The 24,029-nt window shown below is 51.2% G+C and overlaps 1 protein-coding gene across 1 annotated transcript; it reads left to right on the forward strand.

Moving 5' to 3' along the window:
- The first annotated feature begins 300 nt into the window (after positions 1-300).
- On the forward strand, positions 301-4,533 carry LOC101533702 (alpha-1,3-mannosyl-glycoprotein 4-beta-N-acetylglucosaminyltransferase-like protein MGAT4E). The gene is made up of 4 exons (XM_058669719.1): positions 301-401; positions 869-1,017; positions 1,396-1,492; positions 3,366-4,533. The coding sequence occupies exons 2-4, from the start codon at positions 892-894 to the stop codon at positions 4,487-4,489; spliced, it is 1,347 nt and encodes a 448-aa protein (XP_058525702.1). The 5' UTR covers positions 301-401; positions 869-891; the 3' UTR covers positions 4,490-4,533.
- Positions 4,534-24,029: the final 19,496 nt, after the last annotated feature.

The following is a 24,029-nucleotide window of genomic DNA, read 5'->3' on the forward strand; positions in this document are numbered from 1 at the left end:
TAGCACTAACTGTAGTGCTAACTGCCAGGCTGCCCTGAGAACTGGGTGATTACAGAGCAGTGTGGCCTCAGGAGCTCCAAAGTCACTGACTACCGCTTCCTGACTTCGTGTCCTGGATATGCAGGGAGAGAATCAGGAGACTGGTGAGTAGATGGATTGAAGCGGCTCCTCTATTCTCCTGCAAGCAGGAAATACATCCTCCCCAAACCCCAATAACTCACCTTCACACACAGCTGCCTCCTCCTCTCAGCTGGCAGAATCACGTCCCAGCCAGGGTCTGTGAAGATGAAAGATTGAAAGAAGACACCCAGCTCACAACAGCACTCCAGTGCATCTGCTCTGATAGTTCAATTTTTGTTGGAAAAGGGGGTTGGAGGAACCAGGATCACCTGTTTTCCCAGGTAAACAGGAATGTCACTGAGACACCTGGCTGGCCTTCATTTGAGTAAGGGGAATGTGGGGAGATCTGATTCTCCAAGGTCAAGGGGTGTAAGTTGCCTTCTCTTTGGTTCCCTAGGGCATGTTGGGAAAAGTCAGGGGTGATGAAGCTAAGGCGGCGTGGGTGACATTGGGGGTGACATGACAGTGACACCTGGGGGCAACCGGGGGTGAGTGACATGTGGGAGTGATGGAGTGACACGTAAGGGTGACCAGGGGTGATGTGGGGGTGATGTGTGGAGGTGTCGTGGGGGTAATGGGATGATGTGGAGGTGATATGTGGGGGGTGACGTGGGGTACCATGTGAGGATGACTAAGGGAGGCATGGAAGTGACACTGGGGTGACATAATGGAGGTGAACCCTTGCAGAGCACATAGGAAAGCTTCAGGTGTGACATCCCCAGAAGTCTACATTGCTTTCTTGCTGTAGGTGTTGCAACCTGAGAAGTCACCATGCGGTATCCCATTAGGCGTTGCATCTTAACCTGCATGGCCATTGCATTCCTGTGGCTCTTCATTATTTTGGAAATCCCCAGAGAAATTGAAAATGACAACATCGTCATGCTGATTGAAGGCGAAGTAGCAACCCTCACTCTCATTTGGGGACTGGGGGTGGGGGAAGGGAAAGTAGCAAGGACCAGCCGGTTCTTGAGAACAGCTTCCTTTTGGAAGCTTCCCCTCTGAGAGCAGGAAGCTTCAGAGGGAACCTATTAGTCACAGAGAAGCTGCTGGACTTGCAGGTGTGTGTTAAGGTGAGGGGGAGGAGCCAGGCCTGCCTGCTGAAGCCCTGGGTGTCACAGGCTACCCAGCCAGCGTCCTGAATGCAAGCTGGGCTTGCTTCAAGACAGCGCGACTCCCTCCACCTGTCATGTGCCTGGAAAGCCTGCAGGAAGCCACTGGGGTACAAACCCTCCTCTTCTTGGGAAAGGGGACATATTTTCCCTGTCCCTCTCCCAGGGGGGCAGTTATGGCATCCACAAGAGCCTGAAGCCACTAGAAGACTGGGAGACAATCACCCTGAAATACACGGAAAAAATCCAGCGCAGAAGAAAGAGTGAGTGCCAAGGCTGGGGACAGGTGGTAGGAGTAAGGGGGTAAGACTGACAGTGCCAGGAGGCTTTGCATCTGGAAGGAATTTTCTTCCCCTGCCCCAGTCATGGTCATCTTAGGGAAGAGAAGATGCAGGAGGGGAAACAAAGAGTTGTGGTGGAAAGGTGGGATTGCTGCGCTACCCCTGCAGCACCAGACACTGCTGTGCTGTCCTGAGTGCGCAGGGCCTGCTCCCGCTGGCTGCTGTCTTTCAGTGAGGGCCAATGTTTGAGTTTGCGGTTGTGCTGGGCACTCTTGGGATGGGGGGAGGGGAGGGAGGCTTATCATCTTTACAGTGTTTAAATGGAAAGGGGGAAGAAATCAAGTATCACAAAGAAAAGGGTAGTGGTTGTCTACATATATGTTGTGATAGAGAAATTAAAAGGGATAAGTGCATAGCTATGGCAAGGGAGGGCGAGAAGGCAGAGTACTGGAGGAGGAGGCTCAGGTGTTGTCAGAGGAAGGTGGGATTTCTGAATTAAAAATTACTAGGAGCATGTGTAGTGACACAGTGAATTAAGTCACTGGGAAGCCAGCCTCCCATAGGGGAGCCAGTTCGAGTCCCAGTTGCTCCACTTCTGGGTTAGCTCTCTTCTAATGTACCTGAGAAAGCTGGAGAAGATAGTTGAAGTACTTGGTTTCCTTCCATCCCTCTGGGAGACCTGGGGGAGTTCCTGGCTCATGGCTTTGACCTAACCTTAACCCTAGCCATGGTGGCCATTTTGGGGAGTGAACCAGAGGATGGGAAATCTGTTTTTTTTTTTTTTTTTTATTAAAGATTTGTTTTATTTTTATTACAAAGTTAGATATACAGATAGGAGGAGAGACAGAGAGGAAGATCTTCCATCCGATGATTCACTCCCCAAGCAAGCACAACAGCCAGTGCTGCGCTGATCTGAAGCCAGGAGCTTGGAACTTCTTCCAGGTCTCCCACACGGGTGCAGGGTCCCAAGGCTTTGGGCCATCCTCAACTGGTTTCCCAGGCCACAAGCAGGGAGCTGGATGGGAAGTGGAGCAGCCGGGACCAGAACCAGCACCCATATGGGATCCTGGCGTGTTCAAGACGAGGACCTTAGCCACTAGGCCACAGCGCCGGGCCCTTGGGATGGGAAATCTTACTCTCTCTTTCTCTGTAATGTTGCCTTTCAAATAAACAGAGAAATAAATAAATAAATATTTTGTTAACAAGCAAGGAGGGAAGCAGTGTCTTAGAAGGGATCTCAGGGTCACATAGGCTAGCTCCCTGGGTTCGTTCAGTGGATTCTGTGGATTCAAGTCCCAGGGCAGAGGACTTGCTAAGAATCACACCAGCACAGCAGCAGTGGCAGAACTTGGATCAGAACCCTGGGCCCCAACTTCCAAGAGCAGATCTTTTCCTAATGTACTTTTGGCAGAGGAGGGCTTGGGGAAGAGCAGGGTGTAGACAAGAAGACTGTGAGGATTACAACACTGGCTATTGATTGCTGGGCACTGACATCCGTAGGCCTCGGTACCACCCGGCTCAGTCCATCGCCAGCTGTGAAGTGTCTGCCAGGTCTGCAGTGGCCGCTGCTTGAATGCAGGTTCAGCCATTCTTGCAGCCTCACAAGCTTGTGGGTGAGGCTGATGTGGCTAAGAACCATGCTTTAATTTAAAGCAAAGAAAGAAGAGAACAGAAGAAAAATAAGAATAAGATGAGGGAGAGAGAAAGAAAGGAAGGACAGGATTGGGGCAGAAAACACAAGAGGGGGAGAGAGGAAGAGGGGAAGGGAAAGTGATGCGGTCTCATTTGGCACCCCATCATGGTCCCCCCCCTCGCCCCCGAGGCCCACTGACTGACTGGTCTTGTTCCTCCTCAGCGTGGCTGACAGTGGGGTTGTCCACGGTGTCCCAGCAGGACCAGAAGAACCTCCTTTACACGCTCTTCAACCTGTTCCACTCGGTCTCCAAAGCTGAGCGGAAGCGGCTCACGGTTTTGGTACACTTGGCCCACCCAGACCTCGCTGTGCTCAGGGACACTGTAGAGCACATGTCAAGACTCTTCAGTCCCCAAATCCTGGCAGGCCAGCTGCTGGTGATCCACGCCCCAGCGGACGTCTACCCAGCCGTGGATAAGCAGGACTGGGACTACGGTGGGCAGGAATACTCCAAGCAGAATGTGGCACATGCCTTCCTCATGAGCTTTGCCACGAACTTCTCCGACTACTTCCTATTATTGGGAGACAACGTCTTCTGTGCTCCCAACTTCATCACGCACATTCATTCCAAGGTGACTGCCTTGAAGTCCCATCCTTGGGCGCTGCTGGAGTTCTCCAACATGGGCTTCCTGGGCAAGCTCTTCCGTAGCAGGGACCTCCCGCTCCTGGCCCATTTTCTGCTGCTCTTCCACAAAGAGAAGCCACTAGACAGGATGATCTCTCACTTCCGCTCCCTCCTCGGCCAGGATCACCCCATCCTCAGCCAGCCCTTCCTCTTCTACCATAGGGCATACCACCCCATTACTGGCAATGAAGCGGTTCCCAAACACAGCCCTCCCGACAGGCCCAACAACCCACCTGCAGCTGTCTACACCAATATGAAGGTGTTCACCGTCCACTTCCCCTGGGAGGCCTACACTCTGGATGAGTCATTCTTCTGGACCTACAATGTGAGCGTGGAGAACCACCTGACTGTGATCTTGAACCACCCAGCAAACCTGAGCAGGGTGCAGGTGCTGACGGGCTCCATCGTGGACGGGGCGAATGCCCTGGAGCAGGGGCAGGTGGAGCTGGGATATAACCCCTTGGGGACGCCTCAGCACTGCACCAGCTTCACCCTGTTGGGCCACCTCCTGGAAGGGCAGATGGACCAGAAGATATTCAGGAGGAGTATGGGGTACGACGTGAGTTGTGTGAGGCTGGTGGTGAAGCTCTCTCAGCTGGGTGGTCTCATGGTCAGGCACATCAACCTCTGGGAGGAAAAATCCCAACTACGAACACCCTGATGAGGAGTCAATGATGCTACAAAAAATTAAACCCTTGAACCCACTTCCTTCTGGTCTGTTTGAGTGACAGAGAGGGGACCCAAGGGAAGAGGGGATGGAGCAGGTACAGTCTTGGTGTCACCCAGCTATCAAGAGACACGTTCCTTCCTTTTTCTAGTCAAACAAGCAGCTCTCACAGCTCTCCTTCATTCTGTGAAGGAGTGATGGGAGGCTGGATGAGCCCAAGTACACAGTGGGATAGGAGGGGCATGTGTGTACACTTCAGTGATCGGAGGTGGAGATGACGTTTGCTGTGGGGGATGGGTGAGTAGAAAAATCAGAGGCGTCCCTAAAATTGACCCCAAAAATAAGACAAGAAAGGGAGTGTAGTTAGGAGTCTATCCCTTAGATGTTCGGGAAAATAGTAACAAAATGACTCCAACCTCAGGCTGCTAAGAAGTGTCCCCGTGGCAATCAAGTTCCCTTTCTCCTCCCCAGCCCTCACCCCACCCCCTCCCTGTGTTTGTAACCAAAGCTCCTTTGGCCCATCAGGTATTCACTTCTTAATCCCTGCTGGCTTCCGCATCCATAACAACACAGACACTCCTTCCTATTTGTTATGGAACACAAGGGGGAGGGCCATTTTCCGATCACATTCTTGTTCTTCTTTTTTAAAATGTTTTTTTGAAAGGCGGTGAGAGAAAGAGGAAGAGATGTCTAAGAAGAAATATAAATCTTCCACCTGCTGGTTCACGCTCCTGAAGCTGCTTGCTAGGAGGACTTCCGGTGTGGCTGCTGGCTCCAGTTTCCATTTAGCAGGGAAAAGTGCCTGTGGAAAGCAGCGGGGGGTTGGGGGGGGAGATGGTCCGAGCACACGCGCCCCCAAGATTCCTGTCTTCAGCCTGGCACTGCTCTGGATATTACAACTGCTTGGGGAATGAATCAGCATATGGAAAAATTTCTTTTTTCTCTCTATTTTTCTACCTTTCAAATTTGTAAATATGTAAATATTTTTTAAAAAGGAAAAAGGAAAAAAAAAGGCATAGGATTATTCAATGGAGAAAAGAGCTTTCAAAAAAATTGCCCCCAGGCTTTAATGTTTTACTGCAGCAAAATTTCAACAAAAGATGGTTTAAAAAAAAAAGATTTATTTATTTTTGTTGCAAAATCAGATACACAGAGAGGAGGAAAGACAGAGAGGAAGATCTTCTGTCTGATGATTCACTCCCCAAGTGACCACAACAGCCAGTGCTGTGCTGATCTGGAGCCAGGAGCCTCTTTCAGGTCTCCCACACAGGTGCAGGGTCCCAAGACTTTGGGCCGTCCTTGACTGCTTTCCAAGGCCACAAGCAGGGAGCTGGATTAGAACCAACCTCCATTTGGGATTCTGGCACATTGAAGGTGAAAACTTCAGCTGCTGGGCCACCATGCCAGGCCCCAAAAGATGGCTTTTCTTACAGAACTAATGTGAGCAAACTGTGCCGCACATTTGGACTCAAAGGTGGATAAATACTAAGCCTGTTTATACATATCCTTTTCATTTTTTAAGATTTATTTATTTGAAAGGCAGAGTATAAGAGAAAGGAGGGATGGAGAGAGAGAAAGAGAGAAATTTTCTACCTGCTGGCTCAATCTTCCAATAGTTGCAATGACCAGAACTAGGCCAGGCCAAAGTCAGAAACAGGAATCCCATCTGTGTCTCCCACGTGGTGGGTCGTCTTCCACTTGTGAGAAGTGATTTGAAGGTCATCAGGAAGACTGATACCCGCCCTGGCACCATTCCTTCTTCCTCACAGCTTATGAAATTCGCGCCGGTCTAGCCATCCACCAATCAGATGTAGCCTGGCATTTCACCTGAGAAATGCCAATCTCCCAACCCTGCCCACTCACCAGTTGCCCCTAGGCATTCACCTGCATGCACCAATCCCCTGGGGCCTGCCCTCAATCCCTCCCAATCCAGCCTCACACATTGCGGGCCTACCTGAACATTAGGGGCCCCAGGTACCTCCATCTCCCCCTCCCCCCCCATCTCCACCACCTCCACCCTGTTCCTGCCCCGCTGGAATAAACCTCGTAAGATACCTCGTTGCATTTGCTGTTTTCAGCTCACAGTAAGGAACCAGGTTGCGGGAATTAGCTGCACATAATAATATAATATCTTAATAACATATGAACTAGAACTCAAACTGTTTGAATAACTAACACCACTGTTCCCTCAGTGTATCAGCAGGAGCTATAGCAGAAGTAAAGCTGCCTGGAAACTCACACAGGATCTGGAGTAACAGGCACCAACTTCACCTGCTGCATCGTCATGTTGGCCCCTCATGTATTTTCTTCTTTTCAGTTTATATACAAAAGCTCTGTTTCAGCCCGATGCTATGGCTCAATGGCTAAATCCTCACCTTGCAAGTGCCCAGATCCCATATGGGTGTCCTGGCTTCAGATCGGCTAGGCTCTAGCAGTTGGGGCCATTTGGGGAATGAACCAGTAGATGGAAGATTTTTCTCTCTGTCTCTCTTCTCCATAAATGTGATTTGTCTTTCCAATAAAAAATAGATCAATCTTTAAAAAAATTGAGAAAACTTTGTTTCACATTCATAAAAAGCTCAATATTGTAAAGACCAACAAGCCTTCATTCTGTCTCTCCCTCTCTCCGTAGATCTGATTTTCAAATAAAAATAAATAAATCTTAAAAAAAAAGAGTGGACCCTCCCTTCAAGAACTATGATTCAATAACAAAAACGGAGTGAGACGGGGTGCATGCTAAAAAACATGTGAGCCCTGAGTATCTGGGGCATGAGGGAAACAACACTGAATGATGAATGTAGGCCTGCCCCATACAGCACAAGCCACTTCCAGGACATGTCCAGACTGCACCAATCTGTGGAGACTCAGCAGCAATTTATGGCCACATGTGGCAGAAAGTGGCATTGGAGACTCAGTGCTAACAGATATGGAGCTTTGTGGGGCTATGAAATGATTCTAAAGTGATTATGGTGATAGTTGTAAAACTTGTGACTATATGAAAATTATAAAAAGAATGAGTTTTGGTGCTAATGTTTTGGTTTAGTGAGTAGTCACCTGAGACGCTTTGTGTGTCAGCACCCATATGGCATACCAGTGTCTCAGGTGACTACTCACTAAACCAAAACATTAGCACCAAAACTCATTCTTTTTATCACAAAGTCAGATATACAGAGAGGAGGAAAGACAGAGAGGAAGATCTGTCCAATGATTCACTCCCCAAGTGAAAACAAAAGCCGGTGCTGCGCCGATCCGAAGCCAGAAGCCAGGAACCTCTTCTGGGTCTCCCACACAGGTGCAGGGTCCCAAGGCTTTGAGCCTGTTTGAGTCCTCTGCTCCACTTCCAAAACAGCTCTCAGTTAATGGTCTGAAAAGCAGTACAAGATAGCCCAGGTGCTTGGGTCCTTGCACCCACAGGGGAGACCTGGAAGAAGATCCTGGCCCCTGGCTTTGGCCTGGCTCAACCCTGGTTGTTGCAGCCATTTGAGCAGTGTTCTAGTGGATAAAAGATGTCTCATTCTCTTTCTGTCTCTCTCTCACTCTAACTCTGCATGTTACATAACTTAAAAATACATATATATTTAAAAGAAAAACTATATCTTTAAATTACATCATTCAAATACAGCCACAGATTGTGAAACCATGAGACCTCAATAGAGACATCATTGAAGGGTTTCCAAGAGAAGACCCAGTTAACCCTAGAATGCTGCTTGGTACTTAGCACTCAGGGGAGACATCAGCCACCATCAGGCTCACTCCATGGAAACACAAGGAAAGATTGCCATCCCATCAAGGTGCTGTGAGTCCCCGACTCCCTGCGAGGAGCCCCTTTCTGCTTTCTGCTGGCCTGCCTGCCGCTTCCTCTCGGCTCCCTGGGCACCCCTTGTGAAGGTGAGGACTTCAGCCACTAGGCCACCGTGCCGGGCCCCAAACTCAGATTTAACCCCAGCTGCATTTGCCAGCTCGGGATTTTAAGATGTTAACTGAGCCAGTTTCCCAGCTTGTAAAACAGGATTCTACCCACCACATGAGAGTTCAAGGAAATCCTAAACAGAGGGAGGAGTAGGAGCTCAGAGAACGCTAGGCCTACACTTTCTTGTCTCTGGAAGTACAGGGCCCCAGGCCTGAGTGTTGGCCAGGCAGGCATGCCTCCTGCCCGCTGCCTGTTCCTGTAGGGAGGGCCCCAGGCTGCGGCCCCTGCCAGGGACTGCTGGACAAGTACACCAGGCGTGGGCTCAGCCTCAGGCAGGCCCAGGCAGGTAGGGCACCTCTCCTGTGGCCAGCCCTGCCTCAGGTGGGTGTGGACAGGCAGTTCTCTATCATCAGGCTCCAGGACACTACTTTCCGCTTTTTTTTTTTTTTTTAGATTTATTTATTTTATTACAAAGTCAGATATACAGACAGGAGGAGAGACAGAGAGGAAGATCTTCCGTCCGATGATTTACTCCCCAAGTGAGCCACAACGGCCAGTGCTGCGCCGATCCGAAGCCAGGAACCTGGAACCTCTTCCAGGTCTCCCACACGGGTGCAGAGTCCCAATGCATTGGGCCATCCTCAACTGCTTTCCCAGGCCACAAGCAGGGAGCTGGATGGGAAGTGGAGCTGCCGGGATTAGAACCGGCGCCCATAAGGGATCCTGGGGCGTTCAAGGTGAGGACTTTAGCCGCTAGGCCACACTGCTGGGCCCCCACTTTCTGCTTTCTGACAGGACAGCATCAGGAACCCTGGGCATCAGAGAAGCAATGTGGTCAGCAGGAGGACTGAGAGACAGGACAGAAACTCTGGGTCCCCTTTTGGCTGTGTGCGTGTGGATGGCATCCACTAACAGGAGGAGGAGCCGGCTTGAGGGTGTGGCCTGAACACATGGCTCAACCATTGGTGGCTGTGATGCTAAATGTTCTCTATGGGGCTGCTGTGGCAAGCCAGCCAGGTGAATGCATGTTCCGAGCAAGAGCTGGAACCGTGAGGCCAGAAATGCATCGTGCCGGGTTCTGACACAACCCAGTTTATAGTTTTGCTATGGCTTTCCCACAGCTGTTGGAGTAAAAACACCGATTTTTTTTTTCAAAAATTTTATTCGAAAGGCAGAGAGACAAATCCCTCATGTATTGGTTCATTCTTCAAATCCCCACAATATAGGGTGGGGGTGTGGGGGAGGCTGAGCCAGATCCCAGAACTCTACCTGTGTCCCCATATCCCTGAGGGTAGTCGTTAGAAGGAAGCTGGAGCTAGGAGTGCGGCCAGGCTTGGAAACTGGATGCTCCAATACAGAACACGGTTGTCAAATGCCCTTTCCAACCCTCAAAGACATTGCTGGATAGAGAAGCTCCGTAAGATGAGCTGAGTGAGAAAAAAAAACGGTGCCTGGCCTACCCCCCAGCCATGCCCGCAGAGGCTCTCCTGGGTACTTGGGGTGCCCCAGCCCCACAGGGAGGGAAAGCCACAGCCACCTCGCCTGCCCAGGTAACAGGATCCCAAGGGAGTAAACACTGGCTGTTTTAGGGCTGTGAGCACTGGGGTAGTTCCTTAGGGAGTTGAGGCTGACGGGCGACAAGCCAGCACCCTGTGCTGTCACAGTCCACGCTGGGCTGGCTTCCTTCTGCTGGAAGCTTTCTGCAGAGCCCTGGCCCACCTCCTACTGAGACTATCTGGGCCCCACTGCTGACCAAGTGGCCTGGAGAGAGGACAAAAGCTCTGCTAGTACAGAATACATGCCACACCCTCTGACCCACCTCCAAGCTTCAGGGGGCCACAGAGGCGGGGCCAGCAGGGAGTGAGGGGCACTCCACAGGGGTGGGCTTGCCGCCAGAGCTCGCAGAGCCGAGGGAAGGATGCAAGTCATGAGAGGCCTTGGCAAGGGGACGTGGGCAAAATGAACCACAGAGAATGTGTCTGAAAGAGCGTAACTGTGGAGGGAAATGATGAGCTAGAGAAGCACAAACAAATGCTTGCTCAGAATGGGGACCGAGAGGGTCCAGCACAGTAGCCTAGGGGCTAAAGTCCTCACCTTGCATGCACTAGAATCTCATATGGGTGCCGGTTCTAATCCCAGCAACCCTGCTTCCCATCCAGCTCCCTGCTTGTGGCCTGGGAAAGCAGTCAAGGACAGCTTTGGGATCCTGTACCCTCATGGGAGATCCAGAAGCGGCTCTGGACTCCTGGCTTTGGATTGGCGCAGCTCCGGCCGTTGCAGCCACTTGGGGAGTGAATCAACAAACAGAAGATCTTCCTCTCTGTCTTTCCTCCTCTTTGTATATCTGACTTTCAAAAAAAAAATGTTTTAAAAAAAGGTTCCTTTGGGAAACATGTTTCAAGCGTATTTCATAAAAAAAAAAAAAAAAAAAAAAAAAAAGAATGGGGACCGAGGTTCTTTACGGGAGTGGTGGACGAGAGGGTGTCAGAACAATCAATGGTCACGGTCACTGCTGTCGGTCAGCACTGCTCCAAGTGCAGACACCTGACCTCCCTGCCGCCCTGGACTAGCTGCTCTTGTTGTGGTCCCATTTGACAGAGCAGGAAACCAGGGACCCACAACTTGAGCAGAGCCACGCAGCCCAGGAATTCTGCTTCAAGAGCTTGGTCCTCAGCACTTGGCTGCTGCAGGCCAGGGTGAAGAAGCCCACCTGAGCCTCAGGCCCCATGGAGCAATCTGTTGGGGGCCTGGGAGTCATCCACTAGAGCAGCAACTGTTTCTGGGCGGGCTGCTCTAAAACAAGATGACCCACCAGGCCAGCCCTACTGCTACAGCAACTCCTCCTGGGACTTGTCCTTGACCTTCCTGACAGCTGAAGACAGACCCTCCCAGGTAGGAAGCCTGGTCCTCTGAGGGGCCTGTCCAGACACGACAGGGACAATCAGACTCCCAGAGACGGGCCTGAAACATCCTCAGCCTACAACGACTTCCTCCTGCTGCTTGCTATGTCCTTGCCCATGGAGATGCAGGTGTGTGCCTAACCGGATGTCTGGCTCAAGGCCTCCCTTTCTTCCCCCCACACGCTAGAGGTATGTTTCCAATGCAGCTCCCTGCTAACAGCCTGGGAAAGCAGCAGAGGAGGGCCCAAGTGCTTGGCCACTTGCACCCACATGGGAGACCCCCCCAAAAGCTCCTGGCTCCTAGCTTTGGATTGGTCCAGTTCTGGCTGGAGAGTGAACCAGCAGATGGAAGAGCTTTTAATCTCCTCCCCTCTCTGTAACTCTGAATTTCAAGTAAAAACTAAACAAATCTTTTTTTGGTTTTTTTTTTTTTAAGGTTTATTTATTTTTAGTGCAAAGTCATATATAGAGAGGAGGAGAGACAGAAGAAGATCTTCCATCCGATGATTCACTCCCCAAGTGACCACAATGGCCAGTGCTGCGCCGATCCGAAGCCAGGAGCCAGGAACTTGATCATAACAACTGTCTGTGTCCTTCCGCTGCAAAGGGCCTGGAACTCCACACAACTCTGCATGGCCAGGCTTCAAGGGCCACGGCATCGGGGAAGAGCACTCTGCCATGAGGGCTGTTCTGGGCCCTGCAGGGTGGTGAACAGCAGCGCTGGTCACTTTGGGCTATGTGTGAGGACACCCCCATCCCAAGTTGCCACACCAATCACATCCCTCAACATCGTCCTCAGAGAGCTAAATTAATTCAGGTTAACAACTACCTTAAGAACAGGTTAGTCCCTGGAGCAAGGTACTAGAAGGTTCTGAAATATCCTATAGAGTGTCTCCCCTCTTCCGTTCCCTATGGCTCCCTAGAAATTATTTATTGAGCACAGGGCAGGTGATCAATAAATATTTGAAGAAATGTACAATCCAGGTCACTCATTAGGTTGTGTGATCACTTGAATAATACATTCTTGCCAGAAATATGTGAGGACTTTGAACTGTGTCCAACAGGACCTAGTGAACGAGGTTCTAATTTGCAGATCAGCTAATCCTGTTGCGTCCACATACACCAAGTACCACAGCAAGGGCTTTGGGCACTGTGCGTACCACCCGTCAGCCAGCAGTTAGCCAGCTGGAAGTTGCTGGCAGTCATCCCACCCATTGCTGCCCATTGCACCGTGTACAGCGCAGCCTGGTTCCACCGTCCGCTGCTGACTCACGGGCAGCGTGGAACTCCCAGCATCTCCTCAGTCTCTAACACACTCAGGCTCACTAGAATGCCAACTCCCTTTTCATATCACCCACCTGGCATGCCAGCCCCAGATACCAAGTTCTGCTTGGCAGAAAGTAAAGGTAAGTGCATGACCAGGAAAGCGGCTTGTTGGATCTGCACTTGGCCAAATTCACGAGATGCCATTGATTAGAAAGTGGCTTCAATTCCCCTGGCCTGTACATTTCAGAGCATTTTCCTGTTAACTATCCTGATGGTTTGACTTTGAGTTCTGGTATGCTTTAGTACAAAGATCCAAGGACAAGTCACAAACGTGCCACAAACATGAATTGTTCAACTGATCTCAGTTTTGTACCTTTATCTCGGAGCTGTTTCTTCCTTCAGTGCAGCTACAGCCTGCTCAAGGTCACCCAAACAACTGTGTTCCTGTTTTCCACATTGCTCTCTGCCTTCACTGCCCTGCCCCTACCCAGCATATCTTCAGGATTTGGTTCAAGTGCCAGTCCTGCCAGAAGCTTCCTGTGCCCTCAAGGCACATGGTGCTGGGACCTCACCCAATTCAACTGAGCTTAAAGGAGACCAGAAGACAGGAAAGCAGCAGGCAGGTTCCTCATTGTTGGTGAGAGGACTAGTGCACGCCACATGCCCGCAAGAAGATGGTCCATGTCATGAAAGCTCTGGGAGGCTGGGGCCATGCTGAGGGTGCAGGTGGAGCCAAGAACAACCTGGTGAGGGGTCATCCTTGAGCAGGGTGGGCATTGAGCCCAGTGAGATGAGCCGCCACTTCAGATGTCAGCATCCCATTTTGGAGTATCTGGGTTTAGGTCCTGTCTGTGCTTCCTACTAAGGCACCTAGAAGGCAAAAGATGACCTAAGGACTTGAGTACCACCCACATGGGAGACCTGGATGGAGTTTCCTAGCTCCTAACTCCAGCCTGGACCAGTGGGCTGCCCTGCTGTTACAGACATCCAAGGGGTGAGCCAGCATAAGCAAATTTTGCTTGCTTTCAAACCAAAATCTTTTTCCATCTACTGGTTCACTTTCCAAATGGCCACAATGGCCAGAGCTGAGCCAATCTGAAGCCAGAAGAAGCCTCCTTCAGGTCTCCCATATGGCTGCAGCGTCCCAAGTTTTTGGGCCATCCTCTACTGCTTTGCCAAGCCACAAGCAGGGAGCTGTAAGGGAAGTGGAGCAGCTGGGACATGAACCTGTGTCCATATGAGATCCCAGTGCTTGAAGGTGGATGATTAGCTAGTTGAGCCATTGTGCTAGCTACAAACAAAATCTTTATAAAGGGCCTGTTAGGGGCCCGACGTGATGGCCTAGCAGCTAAAGTCTTCGCCTTGAATGCACAGGGATCCCATATGGGCGCCTGTTCTAATCCCGGCAGCCCCACTTCCCATCCAGCTCCCTGCTTGTGGCCTGGGAAAGCAGTGGAGGACGGCCCAAAGCCTTGGGACCCTGCACCCGTGTGGGGGACCTGGAGGAAGTTCCTGGCTCCTGGCTTTGGATTGGCGCAGCACCAGCCATTGAGATCACTTGGGGAGTGAAACATCGGACGGAAGATCTTCCTCTCTGTCTCTCCTCCTCTCTGTATATCTGACTTTGTAATAAAAAAAAAAAAAAATAAAAAATAAATCTTAAAAAAATATATATATTTTTATTTGTAAGGTAGATTTGCAGAGAGAAGAAGAGACAAAGAGATGACAATCTCATCCACTGGTTCACTCCCCAAATGGCTGCAATGGCCAGAGTCGGCTGACCTGAAGTCAAGAGCCAGGAGCCTCTTCCACGTTTCCCATGTGAGCGCAGGGGCCCAAGCACTTGGATCATCCTCTGCTGCTTTTCCAGATGCATTATTAACAGGGAGCTGGATGGGAAGTGGAGCAACCAGAAGTCAAACCAGCACTCATATGGGATGCCAGCACCACAAGCAGAAGTTTAACCTACTATGTCAAGGTTCTGGTCCCTGAATTTTTAAAGGGTTTCAAACAGAAGTAGATGGAGCTGCCATCTAATGGTTCATTTCCAAGAGTTCTACAAGCAGAGACTGGGGCAGGCTCAAGAGAGCTTGGAATTTGGTCCAGTCTCCTATGTGGGTCACAGGGACCCAATTACTTGAACCATCACCTGCTGCCTCCCAGGGTGTGCATGAGCAGAAAACTGGAATTGGGAGTAGAACAAGGACTCACGCACAGGCACTCCAACATGAGACATGAGTATCCCAGGTAGACTCTTTTTTTTTTTTTTTTAAGATTTATTCATTTTATTACAGCCAGATATACAGAGAGGAGGAGAGACAGAGAGGAAGATCTTCTGTCCGATGATTCACTCCCCAAGTGAGCCGCAACGGGCCGATGCGCGCCGATCCAAAGCCGGGAACCAGGAACCTCCTCTGGGTCTCCCACGCGGGTGCAGTGTCCCAAGGCATTGGGCCATCCTCAACTGCTTTCCCAGGCCACAAGCAGGGAGCTGGATGGGAAGTGGAGCTGCCGGGATTAGAACCGGCGCCCATATGGGATCCCTGTGCGTTCAAGGTGAGGACTTAAGCCGCTAGGCCACGCCGCCGGGCCCCCAAGTAGACTCTTAATCAAGAAACCAAACACCTCCCTTCTTGTGAGCCTTCTAGCAAGAGCAGGGTTCTTGGGCAGCAGCTCCTGTCTTAGCTGTCCTTGGTCTTTGGTCCTGGGAAACCAGCTGGCTGGCTGTGTCACCCTCCAAGGACGCCATGCCAGCCAGGTGCCCATGAGCGTGGCTTCCTAGGGAAGCTCAGCCCTTGCTTTGGCCAGGACTAACATGCACCTGCTGCTGACTCCAGGAAGGTCTGCGAGCCTGATCTCCACCAAGGCAGACACTGCTAAGAGCTTAAGCATCTATCTGGAGATCACAGGTCCCAGGACACTCTCGCTCCCTGACCTTCACCCTGTCAGGGTTTGTAAGGGATCCAGGCAAGACTTGGCCAGAGACTTGGCTTGCCTTGGGCTTGGCAGTGGTGCACTAAGGGTGGGCACAGATTTATTCAAAGTCATTCCTGTGGATTTAAAACACACAAACATGGGAACCTGCGTGGGAGATCCATAAGCTCTGAACTCCTAGCTTCTGGACTCCTGGCTCAGCTCCAGTTGTTGTGGCTGCTTGGGGAGTGAACCGTCAGATGGGAGATCTTCTTCTCTGTCTCTCCTCCTCTCTGTATATCTGACTTTCCAATAAAAATAAATAAATCTTTTAAAAATCTTTAAAAATTAATGCACACACACAAACGTGGGCTGGCAGAGGCATGGGCTCATGTCTCAGCTGCTGCTCCCTGCTAATGTCTCTGGGGAGGTTGTAGAAGATGGCCTGAGAGCTTGGCTCCCTGCTACCCACAGGTGAGACTCCAACAGAGGTCCATGCGCTTGGCTTTGGCCTGGCCTATCTGCAGCCACTGAGGTCATCTTGGGGAGGGAACTTCGAAGTACTTGCCTTTCAAGTAAAAGAAATCTTGCAAATGTGCTTGTGCTTGCACACACACACACACACACACACACACAGGGACTGGATTAACAAGAGAACATGACTTACAGGCATTTTTACCTGGGAGCCCTGCGAGGAGGCCTGACGGCTGTCGTGTTAGCCACATGCATGACCTAGCTTGCAGCTGACTTCTTGTAGCTACCATCATATCCTGAGCAGAGTCCGAGTCAGGTGTCCAGCCCCACCCCCTGTAGGGCGGGGAGTATTTTCCTCACTGTCGTCCTGGTTCCCCCTGGCACAGGTTGGAAAAGGCCAAGGGAGGCAGCGCACCAGATTCTGGGCAGTGACAGTGGCAGAACAGGTTGGAGGCGGAGCGAGGGCATGCCTGGTCCTTCCTTCCGCTAGCTGGATTCTCCAACCACTTGATCTTCCTATGGTAGCTGATTCCCTTCCAACCGCAGCATTCTGAGTACCGAGGGGCCAGGAAGTTGGGAGCCGGCCAGGCAGAGCAGTGGAGAGCAGCTGTTGAAAAGCAACAGCTGGAATAGGAAGAAGAAAAGTGGCACAAACATGGAGGACACAGCCGGGGTTGTGCGGAAAAGATTCTTCCAGGCACATGGGTCCAGGAACTAGCCTTCCCCATTTGCTCCCTTAATCGGTGCCCTGGCCCCAACAGGCCTCGTGGTTGCCCCTCGCTGCCCTTTTCAACAGGCGGAGATACACCCTGACTCTTCTACCATAGGGGAAGGGGCGGGCTCTATCCCGAGGGTGGTCTCGAACCCGCTACATCCCCGGACTGAGGGGATCTGCATGAGGAGGGGCCTTCAGCTCCTGGCAGAACCTCTCAAGGCCAGATGGCCCAACAATGGCTCCCAGCTTCTTCCTCAGGCGCTTGTTGAGGAGGGAAGATTTCCTCCCGAAAAACGCTTCAAGGCATCTCAAGAATGACGTTCCCCCGCGCGGAGCCCCAGGCTCGGGACTCAGCCGGAAAGGAACGCTGTGGCTCCTTCCCTGGGCCTGCCTCTGGCTAACATGGCTGCCACCGCCCGGCCCGTGACGCCGGCCTCTACTGCCCTCTGCTGGCCACAAGGAACGCTCCCTGGTTCAATGCGCCTGGCTTTTCAGGGCGCGGCCTTGGAGCAGTTGGTGCCCCAGGGGCAGTGAGAGCAGCTTGCACGTAAGCCTCCGAAAGGTTCGCTCTTCCTCCGAGGCGGCCATGCGGGGGCGCACCTGCCGTGGAGCACTTGGCTTAGTTGCTGATCCAGGATATTGGGCAGGGTGGGCGACTCCTCTGGGTCAGCCAGGCATGAAGAAGCTGGGGAGGCGCGCTGCCTGAGAGAATCTGCTGGCATGGAGGTCTCCCTCCCTGGAATCACTGACTATATTTGTCAGGGGCATAGTGGAGGGAGACACAAAGCAGGCAAAAATGGGGGGTGAGGTGCCAGGCATCACAGGTGCTAAGGCCCCTAGCAGAAATCATCATCACCCTCACTGTCCCCAGACTCTGTGCCCACGTCTTGGTAATCCAGGGTGACCAGGTCTTCTCTGGCCTCTGGGAACTCCCCCACTCCAGCCCTTGCCCACGTGCTGTGCCATGAACAAAGGCACCCTGGCTGGGTATGGGGGTGGGTGCTCAGCATGCAGACTGCCTGCTGCACCGCGACCAGGCTGCCCCTGTGCACCTCTGTGCTGTCAGTCTGAGAAGAAACGCAAGTGCTCTATTTGATGTTCTCAGCTGGGGGTCTGTCCAGACTCACCACAGCCAGAATGGGGGTGTCCTTGACTCTGGCATCTGCCAGTTTATGAGAAACAGGTAGAGGGGGCCTGGTGCAAAGGCTCAATCAGCTAATCCCTCCCCCTTCAAGAGCTATGGTCCCATGTAGGCACCAGTTCCTGTTCCAGCTGCTCTGCTTCCTATCCAGCTTCCTGCTTGTGGCCTGGGAGAGCAAGAGAGGATGGCCCAAGTCCTTGGGACCCTGTCCCCATGTAGGAGACCTGGAAGAAGCTCCAGATATTGTGGCCTCTTGGGGAGTGAACCAGCAGATGCAAGATCTTCGTATCTCCTTCTCTTTGTAGTTCTGCCTTTCCAGTAAGGGTGGGTGGGGTGAAGGCCCTGTGCGGTAGCCTAGTTAGTGGCTAAAGTCCTTGCCTTGTATGCACCAGGATCTGGTACAGGCTCCTGTCTCCACTTCTAGTTCCCTGCCTGTGGCATGGGAAAGCAGTCAAGGACGGCCCAAAGTTGTCTAATCAACTATCAACTGAACTAATCAAGACTCTGCCTGCTTGTGCTGTACCTCCAATCAGCACAAGGAGGAAAGAAGGCCCGTAAAAGGCTTGGGGTGACCAAGAGAGCCAGGGCTGTGTGTGGAATGGTGGGGGGAGGCGGGGCAAGTTGAGGGTGAGCCGGGCACGGGACTTGCAGTCAGAGGGCTGGGCCCACCTGTTGGTCCCAGGAGTATAGGCACGTGGGTGGCAGTGCCCTCCTGCCCACAGAGCCCCAGGCCCTTTCCCAGACTGGAAGCCAGGAGCCTGCAGGTGTCACAGGTGCCCTGGGTGATTCTAAACAGCATCTGGAAGCAGTTCAAAGTGCTGTGTTTTCATTCTTGGAGAGCAAGGAATCCCACTGCTCACTGTCATGTCCTCGGTCTCTGCTCTTACCAGAACAATCCAAGTCACAGGGCCAAAATATTCGCGCCCTGTTGGCCTCAGCCCTGGCGTTCAGGGCCTTGGCCAGGGGCTGGTGTAGCCTTACTCTGGGTGGGAAGACCAGAACAGGGGACTGGCAGTAGCAAGCTGGGCTGCTGCAGGAAAAAGTCAAAGATCAAAGACAGCAGGGGTCAGGCCACCAGACCGGGACACACAAGGAGCCAGCAAGACAGACGCCGGAGTTGACAGGTGAGCACGGATGCCTGGGTACAACACGGTTCAGGCTTCTGAGCCAGATCTACCCCAAGTCTGTGACAGAGCTCCCCCTAGAGGGAGCGAAGTGCACAGTCAGGCCAGAGGATCCCGGACAGGTGCCAGCGGCAGGCTGAGGCTGCACCTGCCCTGCTTCCCAGGCTAGGGAGGCGGGGCCCAGGATGCAGGTCTGGATCTGCTCTTGCACCAGGTCGACAAGATTTCCCATGGGTGTAGTGGCAATGGGCACAGTCACTGGCAGCATCCTCCTTGCCAGATACTATCTGCCCAGGGTGGAACAGCTGCCCACACATGCCAATTCTTACCTCATCTGGCAGGCCGACACAGGTAGGGACTAGGACATCTGCGGCTGTGCTCTGCTTAGTGTAACCCACATTGCCCAGTGATGGATATATGGCTCATCATGGGTACCTCCCAACCCAGGTCCTGCTGGGCCCTCGAGGAAGTCAGGGTGCCCTTCACTGTGCCATCCTCTGCCCACTGCATTCAGAGGGCCAGCTCCTGGGAGGGCAGATGAATCAGATGGCTATTCAGGGACTCTCCCAACAGGTGTAAGAACACATTGTAGCATATCAGGTTAACCCTCTTATCTGGGATGTCGGTATCCTGTATGGGCTGTTCTAGTCCCAGCTGTTCTAGTTCCAATCCAGCTCCTTGCTTATGTACCTAGAAAAACAGCAGAGAATGGACCAGGTCCTTGGGCCCCTGCATCCACATGGGAGACCTGGAAGGAGCTCCTGCCTTCAGCCTGGCCCAGCCCTGGCCATTGCGGCCACGAGCGGCATGAGCCAACAGATGGCAGATCCTCTCTCTGCCTCTCTTCATCTGCTAACTCTTGCCTTTCAAATAAATTTGTTTTTTTTTAAGATGGAAAAAGGACACACATGGTTGCAGACCTATTACCTCTTTATACAGATATAAGTCTTACAAAAAACAAAAACACAAAAAACCTCACTCTAAAAAGATGGGGTGGGGGGCTGCTGAGGAGGAAAAGAAAGTGAGGGAGCCAGTGGCAGAGGGAGGAAGGCTGCTGAAGTCTGCCAAGTTCACAAGGACTAACCCCTGCTACCACTGATGGCTTTTCACTTCCAGTTCCTGAAGCAACGCTGTCCCATGACTGAGGCTCGGGAGTGATGCTGAACATCCTGGTTCCTATCTACTCTTTAGGAAAGAAATGTTTCCAAAGTTCAAGGAGTCCCATAGTTGGTTCTTGTTTTCCACAAACCGCCACCAAAAATCATTTGAGGGCCCAGCATGCTGGCTCAATTGGTTAATCCTCGCATCCATATGGATGCCAGTTCATGTCCTGGCTGCTCCACTTTCCATCCAGCTCCTGGCTGCTCCACTTTCCATCCAGCTCCTGGCTTCAGATGGGCTCATCTCTGGCTGTCGTAGCTATCTGGGGAGTGAACCAGCATTTGGAATACCTTCCTCTGTTTCTCCTTCTCTCTGTAAATCTCCCTTTCCAACAAAAATAAATTAAAAGGCCTGCAATGATAGCCTAGCTATCGCTAGTCCTCATCTTGCACACGCCGGGATCCCATATGGGTGCCGGTTCTAATCCCAGCAGCCCTGCTTCCCATCCAGCTCCCTGCTTGTGGCCTGGGAAAGCAGTTGAGGATGGTCCAAAGCCTTGGGACCCTGCACCCACATGGGAGACCAGGAGGAGCTCTGGACTCCTGGCTTTGGATTGGCTCAGCACCAGCCATTGTGGCCGCTTGGGGAGTGAATCAATGGATGGAGGATCTTCCTCTGTCTCTCCTCCTCTTTGTGTGTCTGATTTTGCAATTAAAATAAAAAAATCTTTAAACAAATAATAAATTAAAAAAAAGAAGAATCCTTTGCGGCCTTTGTGTTTCTGCAGCATGTGCTTTTTTCCCAGTCTTCTCCACCACACAGCAAGCAAATGACACAATGCTCCGAACTGACAGCCGCAGGTGGTCTGGGTGAGGGACGACAAAGGCAGAGGTTTTGTGGACAAGACTATCCTGCTCCCCAAATGGCAGAGAAGCCTGGCGCTGCAGTCTCCATCCTTTGGCCAGTGCCCAGAATTTACAGGCAGCACCTGGCTCTCACATGACCGAGTTACAACTTGCGCTGGTGACTGCATGTAGTCCCCTTTTCCCATTGTCTTAGCTTGAGCTTGATCATCCCTGTAATGGGAGCAGTTGCTGGTTAGCATGGCACCCTCAGGAGAGAGCCAATCCCTACCTCACATCACATGCCACAGCCTCTTCAGGTTTAAACAGGATTAATATATAAACCCACAGCAGTCACAGTGTTTGTTCTTTTTTTTTTTTTAAGATTTATTCATTTTATTACAGCCGGATATACACAGAGGAGGAGAGACAGAGAGGAAGACCTTCCGTCCGATGATTCACTCCCCAAGTGAGCCGCAATGGGCCGATCCGAAGCTGGGAACCTGGAAACTCTTACGGGTCTCCCATGCGGGTGCAGTGTCCCAATGCGTTGGGCCGTCCTCGACTGCTTCCCAGGCCACAAGCAGGGAGCTGGACGGGAAGTGGAGCTGCCGGGATTAGAACCGGCGGCCATATGGGATCCTGGGGCTTTCAAGGCGAGGACTTTAGCCGCTAGGCCACGCCGCCAGGCCCTCACAGTCTTTGTTTTTAAAGATTTATTTTTATTTGAAAGGCAGAATTCACAGAGAGGAGAGAGAGGATCTTCTAGCTGTTGGTTCACTCTCCAAATGGCCACAATGACCGAAGCTCAATTGACCTGAAGCCAGGAGCCAGAACTTTCTTCTGGATCCAAGGAAGAAGTGGGTGTAGGGCCAGGCACAGTAGCCTAGTGGCTGAAGTCCTACCCTTGCATGTCCAGGAGCCCATATGGATGCTGGTTTATATCTTGACTGCTCCACTTCAAAGCCTTGGGACTCTGCACCCATGTGTGAGACCTGAAGAGGCTCCTGGCTCCTGGTTTCAGATCAGCCCAGCTCTGGATATTGCGGCTACTTGGGGAGTGAACCAATGGATGGAAGATCTATTTCTCCTTCAGTCTAAATCTGACTTTCCATCCACTAAAAATATTTTTTATTAAAGATTTATTTTATTTTTTATTACAAAGTCAGATACACAGAGAGGAGAAGAGACAGAGAGGAAGATCTTTCGTCCGAGGATTCACTCCCCAAGTGAGCCGCAACGGCCAGTGCTGTGCCGATCCGAAGCCAGGAGCCAGGAACTTCCTCCAGGTCTCCCACACGGGTGTCCCGAGGCTTTGGGCCATCCTCGACTGCTTTCCCAGGCCACAAGCAGGGAGCTGGATGGGAAGTGGAGCTGCTGGTATTAGAACCGGCGCCCATGTGGGATCCCAGCACGCCCAAGGCGAGGACTTCAGCCAATAGGCCACGCCGCCAGGTCCCATCCACTAAAAATAAATTAAAAAAAATGAGTTCTCTTGGGCCCGGCGGCGTGTGTAAGGACTTGAATCATCCTTCACTACTTTTCCAGGCCATAATCAGGGAGTGGATGTAAAGTGGAGCAGCCAGTACATGAATTGGCCCCCATATGGGATGCTGGTGCCCCTAAGCTGAGGCTTAGCCTACTACACCATGGTGCCAGCCTCCATACATGGTCTCCTGTTGGTCCTGTGGGGCTATGAGAGTTCGTAGTCCACATCCTATATCCTCACTGGCTCTGCCCACCTCATTACGTGGTCACACTTCATCCAGGTCCCCAATCTGAAATACACTGTTTGACAACACCAGGTTTGGCTCTTGGATAAACACTGCTTTAATTGCAGCACAGGACTTGTTTCTGGCATCCAAAATTAGAATAATTTATTATAACAGTATGCTTTGGCTACACAGAGCTTGAAAGATACGCATATGTAACACTGCTTGCATATGGAATTTAAGCATATGGAGCAATGTTTTGGCTATCCAGTTTACAAACTATTCATTTGTAACATTGTTCTTATGCTTTGGGTATACATAGTTTATAAACTCTTCATAAATAAATTGTTTCGATGGCATATGTAACATTGTTTCAGTCCTCTTCAAGTAAATCCAGGACATTTCCCACACTTACCTCTGAAGTCTAACACTTAAGACACACAGTCCAGGAATTTAATTTTCCAAATTCAAGAAGACCTTGGTAACAACCACAAGGTTGGCACCAATGAAATTAGTACCTTTATTCCTTGTTCTCTGAAGACTTACCCTCGTCGTCATGGCCATGATCCTATACATCTGTCTTCACTGTCTTTGTCAAATGGTATTGGAAAAAACAAAAGGTATGTTCATAGTCTAAGTTTCAACTGTTTCTGCCTCAGAAATAATTTGTTCTAACTTCTAACTCCATTTTCATCCTGAGAATTGAGATAGGGTGATAGGTTTAGTTTTTTCTTTTTACTTTTAATTGAAACTAATTTTATTTTTTATTTATTTTTACATGAAAATCAGAGTTAGAGAGAAACAGAGAATGAATCATCTGCTGGCTCACTCCCCAAGTGGCCACAATGGCCAGAGCTGAGCCAAGAGCCAGATCTACTTCCAGGTCTCCCACATGCGCACAGATGCCCAAGGACTTGAGCCAACATCTGCTCTTTCTCAGGCCACATGCAGGAAACCAGACTGGAAGTGGAGCAGCCAGGATGAAAACTGGCACTCAGATAGAATTCTGGTATTGCAGAAGGATTAGCCAGATAGACCACCATGCTGGCCGCATGAATTTAGGTTTTAAAAGTGTGTAGGTTTAGGAGATACTGGACATGTATTACCAGTGGCTAAAGTCTCTGTGGGTGTAGGGGTCCAAGGACCATAGCCATCTTCCTCTGATTTTCCAGGCCATAAGCAGGGAGGTAGACTGGAAGAGGAGCAGCTGGGACTCAAATCAGCATCTACATGTTACCCATTAGTTCATGGTGCAAGGCCACACATTATTGACATATTTAGTCAGCCTTGCAATTTGTTCCCAATTACCACCCCTTACCTGTCTCTCCCCATATCTGAGGAGCAGAAGTACCCATTTTTTAAGATTTTATTTTTATTGCAAAGTCACATATACAGAGAGGAGGAAAGACAGAGAGGAAGATCTTCTGTTCAGTGAT

This window comes from Ochotona princeps, chromosome 10, assembly GCF_030435755.1.
Source record: "Ochotona princeps isolate mOchPri1 chromosome 10, mOchPri1.hap1, whole genome shotgun sequence".
Taxonomy (NCBI): domain Eukaryota; kingdom Metazoa; phylum Chordata; class Mammalia; order Lagomorpha; family Ochotonidae; genus Ochotona; species Ochotona princeps.